Below are 24,596 nucleotides of genomic sequence, written 5' to 3' on the forward strand. Positions count from 1 at the left end.
CCCACCTAAAACAGCAGCCCTGCCCTTTGTCTCTCCTCACCAGCTTGTCTCTCTACCATACACTACTGCCTGCCTTGTTTTGGTTTGCTTTAAAAATACAACTGTGTTTGCATCTCGATTTTAAGCTCCATGAGGACAGTGCCATCGCCTTCTGACTCTATTGATGGGTACCCACGAAACAGCCTCACGTGGGAAGAATGTGACAGTCATGAGCATCTTGGAGCTGTGTCCCGGGAGGTCTGGTTTTTGGCTCTGTGGCGAGCCCCAGGACATTTTGTGGGGGTCAGTGTTGCTGCCAGGCCCATATACACCCACCCTCTTTCAGGTGGCATGGCCACCTTTGGCATTCCACCCCCAGCCTTTCCACTGAAACGTCTCAGGGGCTGGATGATGTCACAGTCATGCATTTCAGGAATGACTGTGTGGTTTATACCCATCTGCGTTGCTTTGAATGCAAACCTAACATACCGAAGGCAACAGTGAACAACGCATGCACAGTAAACAGGCAGAGACTGTCTTATTGATTAACAGATGAGGCCTCTATTATCGATCAAAGCTTGGCGAGGAAATTTATCACTTTTAATTTCAGGGCTGCCAAATATTTCTGCCTCTGAGCCAGCCATTCCAGAGACGGTTTAATGTACGGCCTTCTTGGGAGAGGGGATTTCATCTGGTGTCTGCTCTGCTCTTAGTGCCTTGCCCTGCAGAGGCTGAGGATGTGAGTCTCTCTAGGCAGGCGTGGAAGGAATACTGGGGAATCGTGAATGGGAGTCAGTTGTGGGGGCCAAGTTTAGCATGGAGACTGCTGGCCCAGAGTCCTTTGGGGAGAGAGACTTTTCACACACTGAGCTTAATATCGTGACTTCAGCATGTGTGGAGTGAAGGTGACATTGAAGGCCACCAGATGTGGTCAGGCTGGGACCAAGGAAGCAGTCTTTTGGTAGATGGTGTGTGCTGTTCTGTTTTTATCTTCTGCTGAACCCTGGGTGACGATGTTTGTTCGTCCTTCATTTCCTCCCTCCCTCCTCCCTTTCTTCGCTCATCTGCCATGAAAGTGAGATGCTACTATCAGCCTCACTGATGGCTGTTTCTAAGAACCTCCCCACACCACATCCCTTTGAAGCTCACAGCACTATTGGGGTCCTAACTCGATTGTGATTACAGGACTCCAAAGCAGTGTTGGAGCCCGTGAGGTGCCTACCCCCTCCCAGTCTTCTTTGAGAAGCTGGGAAAACAGATAGAACCAAAGAGAATCAGATCCCTCGCGAATCCACCGGAAATCATTGATGGTTAATGATTCAGGCCAAGGGGAAGTTGCTCATTGTGAAGGAGCTGGAACTGCATCCAGCCCAGCTCCTCCCCCGTCCTGACCTGCTCTGCTTTGTGAAGCATTTCCTGTGTACCCCTTCTCCTGAACAGAGATGAAAGTGGTCCTGGCTGTCACCTCCAAACACACAGACATCGCTTTGCCACCATCCCCGTAGAGTTTTTCTTGGCTTCATTTTCAAAGCCCTGTAAGCCGTGGGCCAGGTGCTTGGCCTGAGGATATCCTATGGCTTCCAGGGACACCCAGAGGTTGTCCTGGGCTTCCTCCTGCCTCCAGGTGAAACTCAGCCACAGTCACCAGAGGCAGATGACTAATTATTTTGAAGTCTCTTCAGGAAAAGTGATTTCATATCAAAAGCATATCTGCCCCGGAGTGCTTTCCCTCCCATTTCTTCAGCCAGCTCCTGTTCTGAACATACACTAGGATTCATATGGCCTGCTCACCATTGGGACTCTAGGTGTCAGTGAGGCTAAGGCCCTCAGGCTCTGCAATCCTCATACTCTTTATTGACAAACACTCTTGTGTGTGTGTGTGTGTGTGTGTGTGTGTGTGTGTGTGTGTGTGTGTTTAAGTCTTTGTATTTTGATCTGTATTCCTTGAGGCACCGATTTTCAAACTTACTTTTTTTTGATACCAGATCCTCCTTTGACCTGGGACCTACCATGTAGCCTAGGCCGGTCTTGAACTTGTGATCCTTCTGTTTCATTTTCCTGGGTACTGGGCTTACAGCTGTGCACAATCATGTCCATCCTGAAGTTTTTTAAAAACGAGTCCTGGACCAATTTTTCTAAGTGCAGCCTGACATGAAATCCTGATACATAAGATGGGAAACTGGATTTGGTTTTGTGGAGTTGTTGGAAGGAAGAGGGGAGCTTGCCTAGTGATTCGTAAGGTGTCTTTGCAGCTGGGACCCCGAAAAAGCTGAAACTAGGGAGGATTAGAGTTCTGGAGTCAGGCCCTTGAGATTCCCATCTGTGTCTATCCTCTGTTCTGTGTGACGGCTGGCGCATCCATAACCTCTCTGAGCTGGTGGTGATCCATCTGCTCAGTGGAGGGCAGTAGGGGTGTATACTCCAAATGTTACTGTTAGGACTTGATGAAGTAATGCATAGTCAGCATTTAGCACCGTGTCTGATATATAGTCAATCTATGGGAAATCCTAGGTGGATTGAAAATAGCAGTAGGGGCTACAAATGGGCAAAACATCGCCTGGCACTTATGCGGCTCTAAGATACTGGTAAGGTACTCCGACTCACAATAGAAGAGCTCAGACACACTTGCTGGCGCAGAGCAGGTTGGAAGGGGCGGAGTAGTGAGGGCTGGAGGGTGTGACCTTGGTGCATGGTCTGGAACATGAAATGGCACAGAATAAACAGGAGTAAACCTAGGACAGACACATCTGGGGAGCCAGGCAATGCCTCAAGAAGGTGATGAGGGACAATCTGGCTATGGAGTTGTTTGGCTTGCTGGGTCAGGTTATGGAAGATCCAGAGGTAAAATGAAGGAATTGAGAACTGATGCAGATTACAAGTCTCTTACATAAAGGAGTATGAAGAGTTATATGGCCTTCCAGGGAGGATCAGAGAACCTAAATCCAACCTCGAGTCTTCCAGTGTTCCAAGCATGATACCACAAAGGCCAGGGGAGGTGAGGATGTCCCCTACACAGTGGAGAGATGCATAGTGAAGACATTTTGAAGAAAAAATCACCAAGACTTGAGAGTGATGACCCTTAGATGAAATGCAGAAGACTATTGAGCCAGCGGTGTGATGTTGTTTTACATTGATATGGTGACAGTGTTGCTGCGATCTTTCTAAGTACGGCTCATGCAGGCTCTAAGAATACTGATACGGTTTAGGTTTTCATAGGCTCCCACCATGAATCTGGAAGATAGCGCAGTAGACAAGATGATAAGAGTCAGGGAGTCAGGCTCCCAGAAAGGTGTGGCCAAAGAAAGACAAGTCACCTTGCGCAGTCATGAAGACACAGGTATCAAAGCAGAGGCCTCAGTAATGACTAGGGATTGAGGGTCTAAGGATGCAGAGAGGCAGAGGAGGTGTAGAAGGATGGGCAGTAATGGCATGGAAGGCAGCCCCTTCGGGGAGCTAGGGCAGCCTACTCTGCCGGAGTAGGTGTGGAAAAATGAAGCATGGGAGATAGCACTCCAACAAGAGCCAAGTGTACTAGGAAGAGGTTTGGACATAACCTTCAAGTACTGGGAAATTTCACAGGGGTGTTAAGTGGCCAGATACAAGAGGCAGTTAGGAGGTCACCGAGGAGTTAATTTTGCACATACTGAGTCAGAAGGTTTGTAGGTATATGCTGTGGTATAATGCCCTTGTACACTGTAAAGATTTTGCATTCATACTGGCTTAGTAAAATGCTGATTGACCAGTAGCCAGGCAGGAAGTACAGGCGGGGCAACCAGACTAGGAGAATTCTGGGAAGAGGAAAGGCAAAGAGTCAGTCACCAGCCAGATGCAGAGGAAGCAAGATGAGAATGCCTTAACTGAGAAAAGGCACCAAGCCATGTGGCTAAACATAGACAAGAATTATAGGTTAATTTAAGTCATAAGAGGTAGTTAGTAATAAGTCTAAACAATAGGTCAAACAGTTTATAATTAATATAAGCCTCTGTGTGTTTATTTATGACTGAGTGGCAGTGGAACCAGGTGGGACAGACACTTCTGTCTACAAATATAAGTAGTGTGGACTTTTCTAACTTCTCTATGAAAAACAAGGTGACAGTGATGTCCCTTCTTGTTGGTGTCTTTTGTTCCTGTCCATCCACCCAGCAGAGCTAGCCTTTCATCTTTATGAGGCATCTTGCCTAGACTCTGCCTTAGTTTGTCTTAGTCTTGCTGATTTTATTTCTTCTTTCCTGGGGTACCTCGGTGAGTAGTCCCCTGTCCAAAACAGATCAGGGCTAACTACTGGGGCTATGGATTATCTGGGAGTCAGCACCTTGTATCCCAGCCACTCTTCTAGTACCAAGATGCTTCCCGCCCTATGAACTATGGTTCTAACATTAACCAATTTTTTCTTGCTTTCAGCGGGTGCCAAAGCCTTTGTGTGTGATCAGTGTGGTGCCCAGTTCTCAAAGGAGGATGCTCTGGAGACACACAGACAGACCCATACTGGTGAGTGTCCTCTGACTCCATTCCCCGGACTAGCAAGTATTTTAGTACAAAGGAGGTCCAGGGAATTTGGTGACATCCTCATCCCGGCAACATGGTAATCATCATGTCCAGGGTCTTTGTGCATAGGAATGGTCTTGTGTAGATTCCTGTCCATGGGGCTGGACAAGGATTGCAGCTATGACAGTCCCCGTGAGAACAGCTCTTCAGAGTTAGGCCAAGATTCTGTCCGTAACAAGCCACTGAGCCTCCATCTTCCCCAGGTGTCTTTGTGTGCTCTTGCTGAGGCCACTAGGAGTCTGTGGTGTTGCCTAAGCACCCATTCCCCTAGCTGATGACCAGAAACCTCTTCACCCTCTCTCTGGTGAAATTCGGATATTCTGGTGTCGCCACAGTGTCTGATCCTCCCTGCCGTAACACATCCATCTACACGCAGGGATGTATTTGGACGGTATTAACTGACAGAGATAGAGCCCTGTTGGATTCCGCAGTGCAGATCGCTCAGCATCAGCATCATCTTGTGACCATGATTGACAACCCTGTGACCATCATGGCCATCGTGGCCAGCGTTCATACTGGTTGGTTGCTCACTCCGTGCCAAGCATTATTCTCTTTGCTTTCCACGATCCCTCTTCTTTCAGGAACCCTGTAAGCTACTCTTAAGTCACAAATGAAGAAGGGAGTCATAAAAGAGAGCAGGAGCCTCTGAAGTCAGAAGCAGGGATAAGTGTGACAGTTTAGAGGCGGGACTGCCCGGGTTTCATCCTGACTGGGACAGTTCCTAAGTGGAACTGTGGATTAATTCCTTAATCTCTTTCCATTTGGGTTTCCCCATCGATTAGGAAAGTGGAGCAATGATAGTATAGATCTGTCAAACAGTGCTTTGTGGGGATTAAATAAAAATATTTTACCTGAAGCGCTTCACAGAGTGACTCATAGTAAGCATTTAATGAATAGGAGTTGATTGATACAATGTAACAAATATTTATTGCCTTCCTGCTGCTGGGGGCATTTAGGACATAGTAGCATATGAGACAGACAATTCTGGCTCTCAGGGAACTGAGTGCTGGGACATAGTATGAGCCACAGTGTAGGCTACAATGTCAAGTGGGTGCAGCCGAAGAAAACCAAAGCAGCTGGGCGGGAGAAAATGAGACGGAGAAAAGTGGGATTTGGGATAAAATGGCCAAGGACGAAGGCTTCTTTGAAAAGGTGACATCTGAGCAGAAGCCTGAAGGGAAGGGTGAGCCACTCAGATGCCCCTGGTGGGAGTTCCTGGTCTCCAGGCCAGGTGGAGCCTCATAAGTTCCGAAGAGCAGCAGACAGAACAGAGAGCAAAGCGGCCCAGGAGGATGGAAACAAGGCAGGTCTCTCAACCCTAGCACCCGGGCTTTATTTTGTGTTTGCTAAGAGTCCTTCTGAGGGGCAGGTCAGTTGTTTCATTTTACCACGATGACAGCAAGGACGGAAGGGTTAATTTTGGCTCACTGTTTGAGGTTACAAGTCTGTCACGTCTCTCCTCAGTTAGACCACTTTGGAAACACCTCAGACCTGGCAGAGGTGTATCTCCCCGGGGACTGCAGGTCTAGTGATGTCGACGCTGAAGATTAACTATCACAGGGAGGTATCTGTAGATCGCATGTTAAATTTATAGCTAGAAAACATAAAGAGCTTTTACAAGCTGAAAATACAATATAGACAGCTAAAGTAGAACATAAGTAAAGGAAATGTCACATAACTCCAATAATAGACACAGCCCAAGTGCACATAAAAAGATGCTCCATGTCATTAACCATCAGGGAGATGCAGATCAAACCACAGTGAGATACCACTCACCCACCAGGATGTGACTCTTCAAAAAGAGAGGTAGTGGCAAAATGTTGCTGAGGATGCGGAAAAACCAAAATCTTCAAATGTTACCAGTGGGAATGTGGAGGGGGGCAGAGCCACTTCGGAGAACCACCTGGAAGCTCTTAAGACATTTAAGCATAGAATCACCAAGAGAGATAAAAATGTGTGTCCATACAGAAACTTGAATGTGGCTATCCATAGCGTCAGTCAAGTGGAAGTAAGCCAGTGTCTGTCAATGAACAGACAAGCAAAATACTAGGTACACAAGGGCAATGAATAGGGTTTGGTTGCAAAAAAGGACTGAAGTATTGACACATGCTATAGCACAGCTAAAGCATAAAAACATTCACTGACAGAAGCCAGACACAAAAGTCCATGTGTTATATGGCCTCCGTCCATATGTAATGTCCAGAATGGGCAAATCTGTACAGACCTGGAGTACAGTAGTAGATACCGGAAGCTGCAGATACTGGGGGTGGTTACATAGGGGTTGACAGCTGAAGGATACAAAGTTTTTTTGGGGGGAGACAAACATGTTCTAGAATAGATTGTGGTGATGATTGCACAGTTATACTAAAATCCATTGAACTGTATACTTTGAAAGTATAGATAGATATGTTGCATGTCGTGTATCATAGCTTTCAAAGCTGAGTGAATATGTATGCATGTGCATATGTAATCTGTCATTGTCAGGAAGACTAAACTGATAGTCCACATATGCCACCTCATGTATTTTCATAGATAGATAAATATAGATAAATGTAGATCTGTGTACACACAAACTTGTATAGAGAAGGGGAAGACAGTCCATTGGGGGAGGCTTAGGGAGAACCCTGGAGGTTAAGTCCAGGACCACGCACTTCTCTGAATGCACCCCACCACTGAGCTGTACCCCCAAGCTCCACAGGAGGACTGGGGAAGAACACTTGTGTTGGGAGCTGACCACAGAGAACGTTCCAGCTGTTAGCTGCTGTTTGAAACACTGCTCCAGCAGTGGTTTTCACTTGGACTCCCCTGTGGCTGCCATTGGCCCGTAGCAGGTGCTGGCACCTTCTGAATAGTCCACTGGGGTGTGTATCAGGTGACTTCTCCACTCACACACCTGACTGAGAACTCCTCCAACGTGGCCTGTCAGCAGTCCAGCAGCCTCTGCCTGTTTCTATAGAAGACAATACCTCAGGCTACAGGAGCCAGGAAGCATAGGATGCCAACCCCATTACAAGCTGGGAAAACAACTCTAAACATACGGTCTTGCCTCTGCTCTGTTTTTCTGTCTAACATTGTCACAGGTCAGCCCCAGATTTAAAGGAGTAGAAAACCAGACTTCCTTCTCAGTGGGGAAGTGGTGAGAACCTATAGGGAAAGAGAGACTGGTGGCAGCCATCTTGGACACAAGCAGCTACAGAGCCTGGAGGATCGAAGGAAGACTGGGTCGGATTGTGGTGCCATTTTCTGATTGCTAGACCACACAGACTCAGAAATCCCACTCTGGGAATTCTGACCTGGGGTGGCTGAGGGGAATTTTGAGCCAGCTTTGTCAGGTAGCTTCACCCTGTCCATCTGGACGAAATTTGAAAACAGTGGGAAACAAACTTCCTTCTAAGCCAGAGGCTGGGGAAGTAGTGTCTTGAGGGGAAGCATCAGGCTGGTTGCTCTGAGACAGACCCAGGTGCGTACTCATTGCCTGCTGGGTCTTTGGCTTGTGTCTGGGAAGTGGCAACAGCATAGCCGTGTTCTAAGAACACTGGAGTCTTGTCTGTGAACTTACTTCACTTTCTCTCAGACACCATGTGGCTTTCTACCAATAAAGAGAGAAATCAGTCTGAGAGAAATCGGCTATGTGGAGATAAAGTGACGGGTGCTTAGTAGGACCACATGTGGCTTTCTTAGTAAAGATTGAGAAAACTAAGCTCTGGCAAGGGTGAAGAGGGGGGAAATTGGGACAAAAGGCCAGGGTAGAAACTGAGTGTAGGGCCTGGCAAAACTACCCCAGAATAGCATCAGCTGCCTACTGCTACAGAACGGGCACTGAGCGAGGCAGCCTGCTTTATCCAGAGCATTCTCCTCATGCGTGGCAGGGCTCCTGTATCACTAGAGGTGGTACTTCCTGACAAACCCCGTTGTACCCCTCAGGCTGCCCTAATGTCAGTGAAAGACCATGCAAACTCCATTCATCTCTACTGGGCCTCAATTGCCAGAGTGCCTACTGGCAGCGAGAAGTCTTGGGTTCCATCCCAACGCAACATGGCTTACATAGAGCATGGTGGTACCCATCTGTAATCTAAGCATCTCCAGAGGTAGAAGCAGGTGGATCAGAAGTTTAAGATCATTTCCAACTACTTACTAAATTTGAGGTCAGCCTGGAGTACACAAGGCCCTGTCACAGATAAACACGTACACACAAACACACACACACACCCAGGAGAGGGGTTCCAGGGAATATTAAAAATAATACTGGCTGGGCGTAATGGCACACACCTTTAATTTTAGCACTTGGGAGTCAATAAGTGGATCTCTGTGAGTTCAAGGCCAGCAGGTCTACATAGTGAGTTTCAGGACAGTTAGGACTTCATAGAGAAACCCTGTCATAATAATTAATGATGATGATGATGATGATGATGATGATGATGATGATGATGATGATGCCATCAGAGACAGACAAGCCAAGTGAGGTGGCAGGTGTCACCAGAATACTATCAGAACAGAGAAGAGATCTGGAGAGAAGGAATGGAGACCCTGAGGAGAAGAGTCCTCCTGGTACTATTTGATACTTTTGATACATTGTTTATCAATCACCTACCTTAGCAGACCCATTTTCCAGACAAGAAGGTGGAGGCTTAGAAGGTACCCATCAGAAAGTGCAGAGCTGAAACATGACCCAACTCCTACCTCAGTACTCTCCCCATAACTCCTCAGCTGCCCACAGCATGGCCTGCCACCCTGTCTGTGAGCCTGTGGACTGAACAGGTCAGAGAGAGCCTGTGCTGTCACTTAACTCATGGCCCTGTCCTGGCCATCCTCATGACCCACTTAACTAAGGATTCCCAACACCCCGATGCCCACATCTTCGTCTGGGGCAAGGATATAATTTCCCTGATTCAGGTTGGCCTGGGCATTCCCTGACCCAGGGTTCCACACGGGGCGGTAATAACTAGCACAGGACACTGCACGCGATGGAAGAGCTGCTGTCTTTCAGGTTATTATTGAGCCCCCAGCTGAATCTAGTAGAAGATAGCTGCGGTTCCAGCATCAGCTAAGCAGATGGTACCATCACCTCTCCCCCCTTTGACTCCACTTAGCCTGGATCTCTATCCTGGTGCACATACCCCCCCCCCCCACACCTCCCCGAGGTCTCCATGGGCTCGGGCTGGCGTTTCAGGGAGGCCATCCTTATGGCGGGACTGGGCTCCGGCTTTGTTGTCACATTCGGGTTTTCTGTTTGGGTACAGCAAAGACTTTGAGGAGATAAACAGAGATCATTTTACACCTTTTATATTATGACAGATACATACTGCAAAACACTGCTGCTTCCAAAATGTTTGGGTTGCAGAGCAGCGAAGAATTAACAGCCAGGCAGCTCTGAGAGGCTCGTGCTTCATTTACACATCAGAAGGGTTTTTTTCCCTTCCTTTTTTACTCTGTTCAGTCAGTGTGAGAAAACACATGCATGTGCGCGTACATTCCTGTGTACACCCAGGGCACCTCCTGGCTTCAGTAGCAGGACCATCTTAAATTAATAAGTAGTTCTTTAAGTCCAGATAAACTGATAAATACCATTAATGGCTTAATTTATACTCTGGGTTTGAAATTTGACACACGGACACTATCTTGGCTCAAGAAACACAAGTGGTTTTATGCCCGAGGTTTTAATGACCGATCAGTAATATAAATTGCTACATCACTGAGCAGAAATAGCCTCTCCTGTCATTTGATCTGGAAACTTCTCTGGCCAGGCAGCAGTTAATAAATTTAAAAATAATTACCCTCTTTATTCAAAGTCAAACTAATTAGGAGTAGGTTTTACAAATCATAATGTTGTTCAAGCCACTGTACGTTCCCTCTTGAGACTTGAACAGGCCTAGGGGCAGCAGACAGTGCCGGATGGTGGCCATCCGAGGGCAGAGGAACTGTCTTGGCTGCGTGGCTCAAGGGGAGTGGCAGGGACAGTCTTCATCATGTCCCAGGGAGAAGGCAGGCACTCTGAGGAGGCCATGAAGAGTCCCACGTGGGAACCGTCAGTTCTGGCCATCCATATGGAACTCGGGGCAACTGCTTATTTTGGTGTGACTATGGGAGAATTAAGGTCAAGGCTGGTCTGTGTGGCAGCCGGGCTGAGAGACAGCGTCGGGGAGCAGAAAGAAGACATGGGTGCACACGCTCATGGCTATTGAGGGAGAATCAAGATACTAGAAGCAGAGGAGTGGGTGGGACGATCTCTTAAAAAAAAAGCTTTCTCACTAAGTGGGTCCTAGTGGAGTGACTTGGCTCATGTAGCACACTGCAAAGGGAAGGGAGCCTCTGACTCCAGGAACCTTAAGTCGAGAGTGTAGAGTCCTGGGTACCAGTGTTTGGTGGCACAGAACTTGGGATCTGGTGTCACACAGCCTTAGCTTTGTCTATTTTATCGTCTTGGTCGGATTGTTTAAATTGAATTCAGTTTGCTCACCACAGTATCAGAAACGTGTGGTGCCTAGGTGTATGGGGTGTCATATATGGATTTGATCTGATAACCCATGGAAGCCCTAGTCATGGGCCTTGTGTGAAGCGTGAGTTCAGGAAATGGTAGTTATTGGCACTGTTACTGCATCCTCCAAGCCTTATTGGAGACAGAGAGCCCTCATCCCCTCACTGGGTAGGTGGAGAGGGGAAGAGCCATGTCCACAGTGCTGGTGATATGGACACTAACTACATCCAGCTGCTTTCCCAAATTGAGGGTAGGGGCTTCTGGGATCCCATGTATGTCCTCCAAGCGAGACATCAACTCTAACATGCCTATCAAGCTTACAACCACTGTGGCCCTTCAGGTGCACCCGAGAGTAGTAAGAACACGAAAGGTTCTATGCTTGAACAAACTCAGATGGCAGGTTTGGTAGATATGAAGAGCCCAGGGCCTGGAATATCCCACACAGCCATTGCCCTACCATAGCTAAATACGACTGAACCGCTGCAGAACCCGCGGCCAGGGTTAAGCAGGTGTTCCAGCCTCAAGCAGCGCCAGGCATGTCCCCATCACACCTTAGGGGAGGCCAGGGTAATGCCATTGAGGGCACAGGAGGACAGGAGTTTGCTAGTGGGACCTCACATCTGCCACTCTCAGACACCTAGATGTTCTGAGTCTCCCGCCTTCTCATCAGACTTTCTATCCCCTCCCACTCTTTCCCCAGCCCCATAATGAAAGAAACGCAGACAGAAGGTGGCTAGAGATCATTCCTGGGGTTTGCCTTCCCTGGGTACCTGGAACTAGACCAGGAACTTGCCCCTACCACAGCCTGCTCCAGAAGATCCTCCATGTTGACAGTCTCATTTGCTGTCCATCGGAAGAGGTTATGCAGCTGTGTGTCCCTTATTTGTTTATTCCCGCTGAGTTTTTGGAGCGCCATCCTCGATATGCCAGGTGCCGGGTGAATGTCACTCATAATGGTGACTACACTTGGATCCTACTTTCCTGAAGGTCACAGTACTTGAAGGACATGAGTGTGGAACTTGAACTTGGCCTTAGATGTGGACACTTGACGAGCTGGCCTTCACGGGTAGTTGACAGCTCTTTGAGACTAAGGCGGGCATTAGTTCTCCCTCAGCCTTGGTGGAGAATGCCGAGACCTAGTGGGTGGGGAAGTACCAGTCCAGGACAGAGCTGGAATGAGTGCCTCGTGGTTCTCCCAGAGTCCCTTCATTAAGCATTGTTTTCTCTTCCTGTGTGGCATGGGCACTGAATCTGATACGCATGCCAGAGGCATAAAATCCATGTTTGGAAAAGGTAGTCAGTCAAGAACAAAAATTCCAAACTAGAATTAGAACTCACATGATTTCATGTTCTGCCCAAGCTTCCCTCCCCCCTGACTACATAAGAAGGACTTTCTTTCACTGGCCTAGAAAAAAAACTGTTTAGTTTCCACGTTGCTGTGTGATAGGGGAGGCCACTCAGCCAGACTCAAATGTTTAGACAGTGCTTGTCATGGACTTAAAACTAGCTTCAAGCAGGTTTGTCAATCTGGGGACCATGGATTGAGACATATACCCAACAGCAAGGACTGCACTATGGGCTCTGCCTTTCCCTTCCACCAGGAAGTGGGCACTGGGAAACACTTGCTCAAAGGACACATCCTGTCTTAGGAAGAAGGTTCTGTCAGCCACTTTTCTCATTGTTGTGACCAAATAAATACCTGGCAAGAAGCACCACGGTGGTAGGAAGGACTGATTCTGGCTCACAGTTGAAGGGCAGACAGTTCGTTGTGGTGGGGAAGACATGGCATCAGGTAGCTTCCTGTTGGCAGGAATGTGGAGCTGGCACTCTTCGCTTCCTGGCATCTTAGTGGAATAGGAAGCAGAAATATAGGAAAGAGGTATTCATCTGTTTTTCACCTTTCCCTCCCCTCTTTCCCCAAGTCTCTAGCTCAGAAGATAATGTTGCCCACATTCAGGGTGGATCTTTCTTTAGTTGTTCCTCTCTAGAGATGCCATCAAACCCAGACCCAGAGGTGTGTCTCCTGAGTTATTCCAATCCCATTCAAGTTGACAATTGAGATTAACCATCCCAGAGGTTATACATGCCCAGCAGCTGTCTGACTCCTTGGGTGTTGCAAATGGTGTCTCCATCTTTGTGTGTTGGTCCGTGTCTCACCTTGGATATGCCAATGACACCTACAAAGAGTGTCTGATCTCCAGGTGAGAAGGGGAAGCTCTTGTTTGAAGGGCTCCTCATGAAGGCTGGATATGGGAGGAATGCAAGGATAAGTAGAGACAGAGTCAAGGGTTTAAAGAGTAAAACCAACATGTCCTTCCCTCAGGACTATTGCCAGCCAGCCTTGTTTATCTGCTGACCTGAGCTTGGCTAGAAGGACACTTTGGACACCTAGAAGCCATGTCAGGGTGTCAGGATCCAGGCCTCAAGCACTTTCTCTGTCTCCCAGGGCCCAGCCCTAGAGGAGGCTGGAGAGAAAAGAGCAAACAGATGACGAAAAATAACCTTGATCTCCTTGATACTTTACATGAAATAAAAAAAGGAAGAAAGGGCCTCAGGCCCCTGCCCAAGGTGGAAGGTAGTGGGGAGGGCAGGACAGTGAGTCATCAGAAAGACAGGCAGACTCCATGCTGGTTGGCAGGCCCTCATCATTGAAAGCATAATAGCATTTGACTTTTATAAATATCAGAGGTGATTCGTATAGCGTTTCACTTGCTGTGCCAAGGAATTTAACACGAGGAAGCTCAAACCCCAGAATGGCCACAGAACGTCATAGGCACTTTGGGAGGGAGGTCATGTGCTGCTGTTTGTACAGTCAGTGCTCCAGCATAGATTTACTCTTGACCTAATTTCATGCTGTTACTATAAAGGCATGCTTGATGCCTAATATAGAGTTTTATTTTCCAAGCACAGATCTCTCTGCTCTGCGGAAGCTGCCTGCTGTAGAGCCGGGAGGGGCCACCCAGCTGTCACTTGCTGGTCTATACAAACTGCCTTCTGCCCTGTGTGCTCCCGGGGTCCCTCCAGCCACCTTCTGGAGGTACCCCCTACAACTGATTTTAAACCTAGCATTAATGTTCTTTATTAGAGCAGTTTTAGGCTTGAAACAGAATTGCCTAAAAGGGATAGACTTTCCAGGAAGCCCTTGTCCTCACACGTCACAGCCTCCAGTGCTGTCAGCATCCTACAGTGCCATGGCTCATTTGTTACCCACCCCACCCCAGCCCGGTGGACCTACATGGACTAAGCATGTCACTTCATGGCCCATAGTTGATATTCGGCGCAGTCTTGGTGTGGGCCGTGTTGTAGGCTTAGAGCTGTATATAATGACGTGTGTCCACCACACGGAGTGGTTTTGTTGCCTCTCTCATCTCCCCAATACGTTTAGAGAGTTACTTTACATTATGTGAATGTACACTTCTGTGGGTATCCTGCAGGTGGGGGTATTCCACAGGAGTGCATGTGTCTGAGGAGGCCAGGATGTGTCAGGTCCCTGGAGTAAAAGGCAGGTGCTGGAGCTGGGAACTGAAGTTGGGTCCGCTGCAAGAGCAAAATCGTGCTCTTGACTGCTGAGTCAGTCAACTCTCCAGCCCCGCCCCTTGACTGCTGAGTCAACTCTCCAGACTCACCCCCACCCAAAGTACTTCTCTTTTTCTGTTTTTTTTTTCTTTGTAAAGATTGGGTTTTGTTTGTGTGGCACTGGACGCTGAGCCTGAGGTCTCGTGTGTGCTGTGTTAAGTGCTCTATCACTGAGCTCTGTGCCCACACCCTGGGACAGGGAACCCAAGTTGGCTGGCTTGTGCAGCAACCACGTTTACCTGACAAGCCATCTTGACAACCTCAATTATTCTTTTCTTCTTTCCTTTCTCTCCCTCCCTTTCTCCTCGTCCCTCTGTCCCCTCCCTCACTTAGTCCACACTGGTCTCAAACCCACCTATGTTAGCTAAGTCCGGTTTTCAGTTTCTGGTCCCTCCTGCCTCCACCTCCCCAGTACTGGTAGTGCGGATGTAAACCTCCACCTTTGGATCCCCACACTGCTCTGTGAAGCATCACTACCTTAGGCAGTGTTTGAAACCAATCAGTGGGGTTTGATTATTGGGGGATTGGTAATAAGGCTTGACCCAGACAGCTTGGAAAAGACTCGAGCTTTTCGACTCGAGGCTCACCTTGAATAACCATGACAGACATTCTTCTTGGGATTCTGGGGTAGAAAAGTAGCAGTGGGACCCACAGGGGCCTCATTGTCCCTCACCTCCTACCATGACAGAAATGATGTTGGACGCTGTTGTTGGCATCGAGGGAGACAGCATGATACTTGAGAGGGACAATAACTTAGGAGAAAGGAAAACTAGGTTTTGATCCCATTTCTGCCACAGACAAACCTTACGACACAGAAAAAAAATGACTTCATTTCTTTGACTCTCACATGGAGGGTGTGGGAACTGGGCAAGAAAAATCGCTGTTTAGGGCTTCTGTGATCCAGGGCAGAGCCTAAGATCTGATCCTGTTTGACGGTGTGAATTTCTCTCAGCCTGTCTTCGTATTTAAAAACTATGTTTAGAAATATGTAAACGGCACTGGGGGTGTAGCCCGGTTTGTCTGTTTGTCTGATATGCACAAAGCTTGGATTCAATCCCTAACATTGCATAACCCTGGGCTCAATCCCCAGTGTTGCATAAATTGTGCGTAGTAATACAAGCCTGTAATCCCAGGACTCAAGTAGAGGCAGAAAGATCACAATTTCAAAGTCACCTTCAGCTATCTATGTGGTGAGTTTGGGACCAGCCTGGGCTACATAATATATACTATGTAATATAATAATAATATGTGTGTATTAATAGACATCTGTTGTAAGTAATAAAACAGTATCTGGAAAATGCTTGGCTCAGAACTACTGGAGAGCAGTGTGTATCTTGGAGTAGCTGCTGCTGCTGCTGCTGCTTCTGCTTTGAGGTCTGCAGCTTCTTTCTAAAGCAAACCGTAGGTCGCGTTTGCTTTATTTCATAGTTTTGCATTAAACTCATACCACGTCTGCACAGGAGACTAGAATGAGGACCTTCTGCCATTTAACAACTGCTCCCGGAGCTGAAGGGGAAGTGGAGCATTTGCCGCTCTGTGGGCTTTCAGTCTTCGGCACATCTGCATCCCTGGTGGGGGAGAGCCCAGGTCCGGGGAAGTTTAAATAATCTGACTGGTCAGGTGCCAAAGCCAGATGCAGGTGGATTCCCAGCGGTGAACAAAATGGTATTGGAGACTTCCCGTGGCCTTTCTGCCCAGTCCCATGCAGAATGCCCCACCGTCGGAGTCCTTGTGGCCAGCCTTCGTCCCCACGCTTCTCTGCCCCTTCCCATTGTCACTCTCTGCTCTTGCTCGTTCCCTTCTGACACCTGCCCCTCTCCCCCTTGTCACCCCTGCTGTTGCTGACAGAAAGGACTTAGTAGAAACCTATGTGTAACTGAAACTTGAAAAGCCATAAATCGCCTTGTTTTTTCTAGAATGTTGGTAGCATTTTGATTTAATAGTTGGACAAACACAAGGGCCTATTTTATTCAGAGTTTACAGGCCTCAAGGCTGTTATTCCTCCAAATTTAATAGCATCGAAATTGCAGGGTTCGCTATAATTTGCCTATCGCTTGCTGCTCCACCATTGATGTTTATTGTCAGCGGGATGGAATCTCAATCCGACTCACTTAGATAACATGTCTGTTAAACATTTAGATAATTGTACAATCATTAACTTGTCACATTATTTTAGAGATTCAAAACAGAGGCAGGGTAAGTAGAGGTACCCAAGGGGAGTGGAGGTGGGGGAGGAGGAGGAAGAGGGGACCTCTTTGGAGTTAGATCACGGGAGATGAGGGAATCGATTGCACGCACTGCCTTGTCATCTGAGGGGCCTGAGTTATGGAGGTGTGTGCCGCACAGATAGGCCTGTGGTTTTCCCTGCAGGTCGCCTTCTCAGCCACACTGCCGTGACAGTCAGGCCTGCTGTTCGCTGACCCCTGGGACGGGGTGGCAAATGCTCAGACGTCTTTGGTGCTTTGTCCCCCAACTTTGGCTTTTATGGACCGAGCACTGATTTTCCAGCATTGTCAGGAAATCTGAATGTGCCTTTACTTGTAACTACAAAGCATCGTGAATGAATTAAATGGATGTAGAATCTGTTAACTATAATACCTGACCTGGAATGATGTCTGTGATGTTTTGAAGGTCTTTTTTAAAAAAAAAGCAGATTTTAAAATAAATTTTGAAGAGGCCTCGGGGAAGGTTCAGTCTGCAAAGTGCTTTCGTTGCCTAAGCATGAGTGTCTTAAGTTCAAGGATTCCAGACATCCACCTGAAAACCTGCCTTAATATAAACAGGAGCTATGATGTAATAGTATGGAATGCTCTATTTATATTAAGAGAGTATTTTTAGAAACAGGATTAGAGGGTATTTTATTTTCCGTCTTGTCTATGTTTTAGTAATTATTGTGATTAGACATTTGCCACCTAGATAATGCTGAAACTCTAAAATCACTTTATAAATTAGGAAAATTTCACTTCTCCATCTCACCCTTGCCATTGAGGGAAATTGCTAAGAGAAAATCCTGAGAGATAGAAACACCCTGGTCATGGTGACAGGTGCCTCAGTTTCCTCGCTGCAAAGACAGATGCCAAATGGACAACTCAGCAACCTGTCATAAGCCTGTGCCAGCCTTGAGAGGTCAGGGACGATGGGAGCACGCACCACAGCAATAAAGGTAGGGCAGTTAGACAAGACTAGAAGTGCCCCTCAGAATAATGGGGTAAACCTGCTGATATCAGGACCTAAAGCAGGGAAGCTGTGACTGCATGTCTCTCTAGCTTTGAACAGCCTGTCATGTCCTGTATTACCAGAGCCAACACTGTGCTGGGGCAAGAGGAGCCCCACCATTGCCTGGAACAGCCTATGTGTATCCAGGTGAAGGAAGAAAAGAGGAAAATACAAACAAGCAAACAAAAGCAAACAAACAAAACCCAACAGTTTAGTATTTCCCCAACTGTATTATAGGTAATGCAGGTATTTGGGGGTAAGAGGATAAACAATATAAATATCTTATAGATTGTAAGCTAAATAATGCATATTTTTAGAAAAACAACTTAAATATTTCATATGATGCAATGTCGATTCCTGCCTAAATGATGAAGCCAGCTGCTAAGGCCTGCAGGTTGAGGGTGAGGGTTCCGTGGAGGCCAGAATGGAGGGCAGCAGGGAGTCAATCAAAAACAGGAGACTGGAGCTTCGTAAAAGCTATCACCTCCTACGCCCCAAGTAAAGGGTAGTAGGTCGGTTTGGAGTTCTGAATTTTTTTCCAGCTGTGTCTTAAACATACAACACTACTAGTTTGTAATATGAAAGAGAAGCAAACGATGAGAAAATAGCAAGAATTTATTTTCTAAAATGTGTGTGTGTGTGTGTATGTGTGTATAAGCAAATGCTATGTGTGTGTTGTGTGCCTGTGTAGTTGAAAAGAGACCACTGAAGCTGCTGGACCTGGGCTTCCAGGCAGTTGTGAACTTCCTAACACAGGTCCTGGGAACCAGACTCCAGAAGAGCAACAAGTACTCTTAAGTGCTGAGCCATCCCCTCCCTATCTCTAAGAATTCATTCTCAAAAAGCAGCTTCAACCAGAAGGCATTGCAAAGCACATGCTCACGCAAAATCTCGCAAGAGATTTCTTCATAGCAGCAGTCTCGCAGGCCAAAGGTGGGAACGATCCAATTTCCATCTGTGGGTGAATGGATAAATACGTTATGGTATAGCCATGAGATGGAATAGGATTCGCCCATAAAAATGTGAAGTACGGCTACATGCTCCGTGAAAGCGGTCTAAATGAAAGAATGCAAGCGGAAACAACTATATGTCATGCGAGCCCACTGATTTGAAATGTACAGAATAGGGAAGGCCCCAGAGAGAATGAGTTACTAGAGCCGGGGCTGGAGTGAAGAGAGACTTAGGGGTGAGCGACTACTCAATGGCTGTGAGTTTGCTCTGGGAAAAAATGAAAGCATTCTGGAAGTAGCGGTGGGGATGGGTTTCAACTTTGCTGGATTCACTAAGAACCATTCATAGGGCAAAATTTGGGGGTGTGTGAATTACATCTCAACTAAGGGCAAATATTTTGCGGTATGTGAATTACATCTGAACTGAAATAAAAGTCAGCTTCAAGTGTCCCTTTTAATCCCACATTCCTGCTCTATCACAGGACTGACTAAACAGGTAACACTTGGCATATAGGGGCTCTTAGGGAATGCAGGAGACTGTGGCCAAGCAGACTGTCTCTGTATGGAGGTAGTGGTGGGAGGGCAAGATGACCCAGGGATGCCTCTTTGCTGTCCCCATTCCTCTATTTCAGTGCCTTTGGATGGGTACCATAGCCACAAAGTCAGAAGATAGGCAGCTGTGTGCTGGGAAGACCTGGAACATAAAAGTCAGCCCACATCTGGCCTTGGAGGAGTCGCCTGTCAAGGGCAGGACAAGGCAGTATGGACCTAAAAGCTCATACAAAGAATAAATCCCATCAATAATATAGGTTTAAACGTGAGAGAAATTAGAAAACCCACTGAAGCCAGGACGGTGCTCCTCGGTCCCACCTGCTTATTCCCATCCTTGGTTTAAGCACGGGTAGGGTGGTGAGAGGCAAGGCATGCTGCCTAGTAACCAGCCTATGTCTGAATGGCCCCCTGAGTGGCTTCCTCACATTCCCCACGCCCCATCCATTTTCTTCCGTAAGCCTGGTGTGCCTTACTTACCTGGGCTGAGAGGGCCATATTCCCACCCAAATGCTCTTTCTGGAACGGTGTAAGCAGTAGGTAGCAGAAACCAGGGTGTCATTGCTTCCCTGTCCCGGCTGTTGTCAAGAAGACAAACGGGGCAAGCTGAGCAGTGCTGCGGCTACTCTCCATCGGCCATTCCAGGCAGGCTCAGGATGCTGGGAACGCGTCTCGTCCCCACCTTCAATCTTTCTTGAAGCTGTTTCCTTCTGTATTCTTCAGCCTTGCAAATGGCCACTCGCCCTGGGCAGGATTTAGGCAGGTGATTTATGTCTTCTCTGCACCTAACAAATGACACTGCCCCAAGGCTGGGCAAATGGAGGGACACGACACCCAAGCATCAATTTATTTGCCAACTTAAAATCTGTAGTTAAGTATCAAAATTAAGCATTTTCATACATACCCAAGGCCCAACTAGGGAAAAAGGAGTGTAGGGCTGATGAACTCCTGGCCGGTGATAAGGTGATGGGGATAACAAAAGGCTTTTGTTCTAGAATGTTTTCTTGTGATCATTAGGGGAAAGTTTTCTCACAGAGGGATTGTGGGTTTGGGTCAGATGAAATGTTCCCTGTCCCTACCAGGAGAAGATCCATTACAGATTGGAAATGACTTTGTCTCTAAGAGCCCGTTGTCAGATGGGCTATGCCTTCCCTTCAGCCAAACAAATATAAAATGCTTCCAGCCTCTGCCTCGATTTTCTATTACTGTTTCACGGGACTCCAGAGAGTTTTAAGATAGCAATTTGATTAAGCTTATGGGGAAGATTCTATCAGATAACATTCGTTTTCTGCAGGTAGCCAGAATGTGTTCGAGTATTAAGTATGTTTTAAAGGTAATTATCTTTTCCATATTCATTTTAGTTACAGGAATTGAAAAGGGGGAGACGGCATCTGTAAGTTGCCCCTTGGGCCCTGGAGTCACGGTGACATCTCTCTGGGGAACACAGTGAAATGTTTTTGACAAATGAATTAGCAGCAAGTGGTTTTGAATTTGAAATGCCTCATGGGTCCCCCTCCTCCAGAGAGCTGGTCTCAAAGGTGAGGGCTTGGCGCTAACCTTGTCTGACTCTCCAGCCTACATTCCTGGTTCTGGAATGCTCCTGAATGTCCAGAGGGGGCTTGGCTATTACTTAGAAAGAAGGCTTGCCTCTTTAAAGGGCGTTGTGGTGCTGCTTGCCCCACCTCCCAAAAGTGGGGCCTGGAATTAGCTTTTGTATATACCTGGCCTGGCTTTAGGCTGTACTCAGTTGGGAGATATCAGTGGTCCTAGGATTCTAAAATCTATACACTCCTAAATCATAGACCTGAGGCAGGAGGGTTAGAGAATGTGCCTTTGAACCTTAAAGATTGTCTGTGATTTTCCCATGATCACACAGCAAGTCAGACAGACACACTCTGTGCTCGGGGCAGAAATTCCTGGTCTTAGAGCACTCCCCTGTCTTTTAGTGCATCTACAACTTTGTACAACCACCAAACAAACAAATGAACAAACAAACAGTCGTTTCCCCCACTTGCCTGCAATTTTCCAGGGTAGAGAATTCTGTCCTGTGTGCTGTCTATCCTGGTTAGTTTTTTGTCAGTGTGACACAGACTAGAGTCATTTGGGAAGAGGGCACCTCAGTTGAGAAAATGTCCCCATCAGATTGGCCTGTGGACAAGCCTAAGGGACATTTTCTTTTTTCTTTCTTTCTTTTCTTTTTATTTTTTTTTGGTTTTTCGAGACAGGGTTTCTCTGTGGCTTCGGAGCCTGTCCTGGAACTAGCTCTTGTAGACCAGGCTGGTCTCTAACTCACAGAGATCCGCCTGCCTCTGCCTCCCGAGTGCTGGGATTAAAGGCGTGCGCCAGGGACATTTTCTTGATTCATGATTGATGTTTGAGGGCCCAGCTCACTATGGGTGAAGCCACCCCTTAGCTGATGGCCCTGAGTTGTATAGGAAAGCAAGCCGAGCAAGCCGTAAAGAGCAAACCCAGAAGAGTGTCTCTCCATGGCCTCCATATCAGGACCTGCTTCCAGGTTCTCACCTTGACTTCCTCTGATGATGGACTGTGATGTGGAAGTGTAACGGAAATAAACCCTTTCTTCCCCAAGTTGCTTCTGGTTGTGAAGTTTTATAACAGCAGCAGGCACCCTCCCCAGTCATTTTGGAGGATGAGGGTCTTCACAGAGTCTTAGGAGCTTTGAGGGTCTGCAGGGACCTGTAACAAGTGTGGCATTGACGTTGTGCAGCTCTGTGAAACCCACGCTCTGTCCATTAGCTGTTGTCCTAAGTCCTTGGCATTTTTTCAAACTAGGAAAGCCAGGCTCCAACCTTAAACAACCCCACCCTCAGAAAGCTAACCTTTGCTAGGGAGAAAAGCACACATGTATGTTTGAAACAACACACCGCAGAATAAGACAATTGGATGTGACGCATGATCTAGTGATCGAGGGGCATATTTTCCGTGTTCTCTCAGTTTGCCTGCGGTCCTTCTCGCGATGGCCAGAAACCCACGTTCTTACATGCAGCACCTCCTGTGTTACTTCCCTGATAGATGTATGTTTTATGGTTTATTGGTCTGAAGCCTAAGAGGAACCTAGGTTAGAGCTTGCCCCTCATGCTCCATCCAGTACACTGGCTCGCACAGTGACCTGAATGCCGGCTCCATCTCTATTAGAGGTTGGTGGCAGTGGAGGAGTCGACGTGAAGCTTCGGAGGGTGTGTGGCGTCACAGGCTGAGTTCTGGATGTAAAGAATGTCGGCATCCGTGGTGCATGCTCCCTCTCTCATCTTTGACTTCTGTCCTTCAAAGTATCCCCCTGTCTCATCCCATGTACCTGTCAGAATCTTGTGAGGGGAGCCAGCAAGATGGCTCAGTAGATAAAGAGCTCGTCCCAGAATCCATGTAAGAGAGGAGAAGGCACACCTACCCGGACAGCCATCGCACACACCAGTGACCGATGCCGCTGCTGCTCATTGATGGTGATGGGAAGAGCCCTGTGAATCAGGATCCACACCAGTGATCTTCATAGATCCTTAAAAGATCCTCATATGTCCCCAGAGTTCAGAACTTCTGAGAGGGCTAAGATCAGACTTCACTGTGTGGCCCGGAGAGCCCCCCACCCCAGTTAGTCTTTGGCCTCATCTTCTGCCATTCTGTAATGCATCTACACAGAATCCTTGTCTGTTTCTACCCTGCGAGTTGAGGGTGATAGCTAGACCACTCGCATCCTAACCCTTTGGCCGTCTTATTTCAGGTAGTCACTCAGGAGAGACTTGCTGTGTACTTAACCAAAAGCAGTGAATCACATTTCCTGGTGGGAAGATTCTTCTATCTGGATCTAGACTTCACCTTCCTTCTTGTCAGCTGAAGGGCCTTGGATAAGTTACTTGGCCTTCATAAGTCTCAAAACCTTTAAATGAGAAATGGGAATGCCAGGGACAGGGGAGATTGGCCAGTCAGTAAAGAACTTGTTGTGCAAGCATGAGAACCTTAGTGGGATTCTCAGCTCCCACGTAAAGTCCAGGGACATCACGGAGGGTGGGGCTCGGGACAGGAAGATTACTCGGATTTGATGGACAGCTAGTCTAGCTAAAGGGGTGAGTTCTGTCTGACTTTATCTCAAAATAAATAGATAATAAAGTGAATAACTAGGTGGTGGCAGACAAGACTTTAATCCCAGCCCTTGTGAGGCAGAGGCAGGCGGATCTCTGTGAGTTTGAGGCCAGCCTGGTCTACAAAGCCAGTTCCAGGAAGCCAGTTCCAGGACAGCCAGGGCTGTTACACAGAGAAACTCTGTCTGAAAAAACAAAGCAAAAAAAAAAAAGGTGAAGTGCAATTGAGGATGATACCCCATGTTGACTTCTGAACTCCCTGTGTGTATACACAGAGAGAGAGAGAGAGAGCGAGAGAGAGAGAGGCATACACACATGCACAAATAGGATGCTATATTTGGAGCACATACACTTAAACCTCGAAGAGAGTGACGTGAGGACCAATATGACCCCAGAACAAAGTAGACTGTTCGTAGGTGGTAAAACACAGCTCCGGTTTGAAGTGGCAACCGTGCTGTCTCTTCTCAGGATTCCCAGGGACTTTGGCTTCGGTGTGCTCTGTGGTGCGAGTGCCCTGCACGCGCCCTCCCATCCCCACCCTCTGCTCCTTTCTTTCCTGTGGCTCACTTCCTGCACCTGCCATGCTCTGCCCCGTACATAGGATGAAGGCTGTACAAAGGCAAATCCAACCACTATTATGTTCTGAATGGTGAGGAAAATAATGAGGGAAATAGGCTAAGCCATTCAAGACTGAAGAAGCCAGTGTCAGGTGGGGGACAGAAGTTAGGAGGAGAGGTTTCCTCGGACCGTGACCCTTTGTCATCTGAATGGCCGCATGAGACGGCCCCACATTCTCTGCTAGGCTGAGCCCCTAAAGAGATTGCTCACACCTGCAAGTCTCTCCTCTATCAGATGCGGTTTGAGCGCCAAACATTGGCTCCTTGCTGGCCTTCCAGGAGCTGGCAAGCATGATGAAAGGCTGGGCCAGAGGTGCCCTATCAGTGGCTGCACAAGGTGAGTGTAAAAAGGGTGGGCACCCAACCCAAGTGGGACAAGCAGACAGGGCTGATAATAGGCTATGCTCAGACAGAATTTTTTCCCTTTTCCGTCCCTCCAGCTTAGAGCAAACTTATTTTACAAGCTGTCACTTAAGGTGTGGATCTCTCTCTCTCTCTCTCTCTCTCTCTCTCTCTCTCTCTCTCTCTCTCTCTGTGTGTGTGTGTGTGTGTGTGTCTGTGTGTGTGTATACAGGCTTTTACTAATCCCCTTCCT

At 47.5% G+C, this 24,596-nt stretch overlaps 1 protein-coding gene and 1 long non-coding RNA gene across 5 annotated transcripts in view; one reads left to right on the forward strand and one right to left on the reverse strand.

The window, feature by feature from the left end:
• Zbtb16 (zinc finger and BTB domain containing 16) overlaps positions 1-24,596 on the forward strand; it is a 186,034-nt gene that overhangs the window by 115,437 nt on the left and 46,001 nt on the right. For all 4 annotated transcript variants that reach the window (XM_075966010.1, XM_075966011.1, XM_075966012.1 and 1 more), the window contains exon 4: positions 4,381-4,467. In XM_075966010.1, coding sequence (XP_075822125.1) covers positions 4,381-4,467 — 87 coding nt within the window. The remainder of the gene's footprint in view (positions 1-4,380; positions 4,468-24,596) is intronic.
• Positions 9,853-13,391, reverse strand: LOC142847066 (uncharacterized). Its single transcript, XR_012910122.1, has 3 exons — positions 13,157-13,391; positions 12,699-12,843; positions 9,853-12,135 (listed from the first exon to the last, which is right to left on the reverse strand). It is a non-coding gene; the product is annotated as an uncharacterized LOC142847066 (long non-coding RNA).

This window comes from Microtus pennsylvanicus, chromosome 3 (genome assembly GCF_037038515.1).
Source record: "Microtus pennsylvanicus isolate mMicPen1 chromosome 3, mMicPen1.hap1, whole genome shotgun sequence".
Classification (NCBI taxonomy): domain Eukaryota; kingdom Metazoa; phylum Chordata; class Mammalia; order Rodentia; family Cricetidae; genus Microtus; species Microtus pennsylvanicus.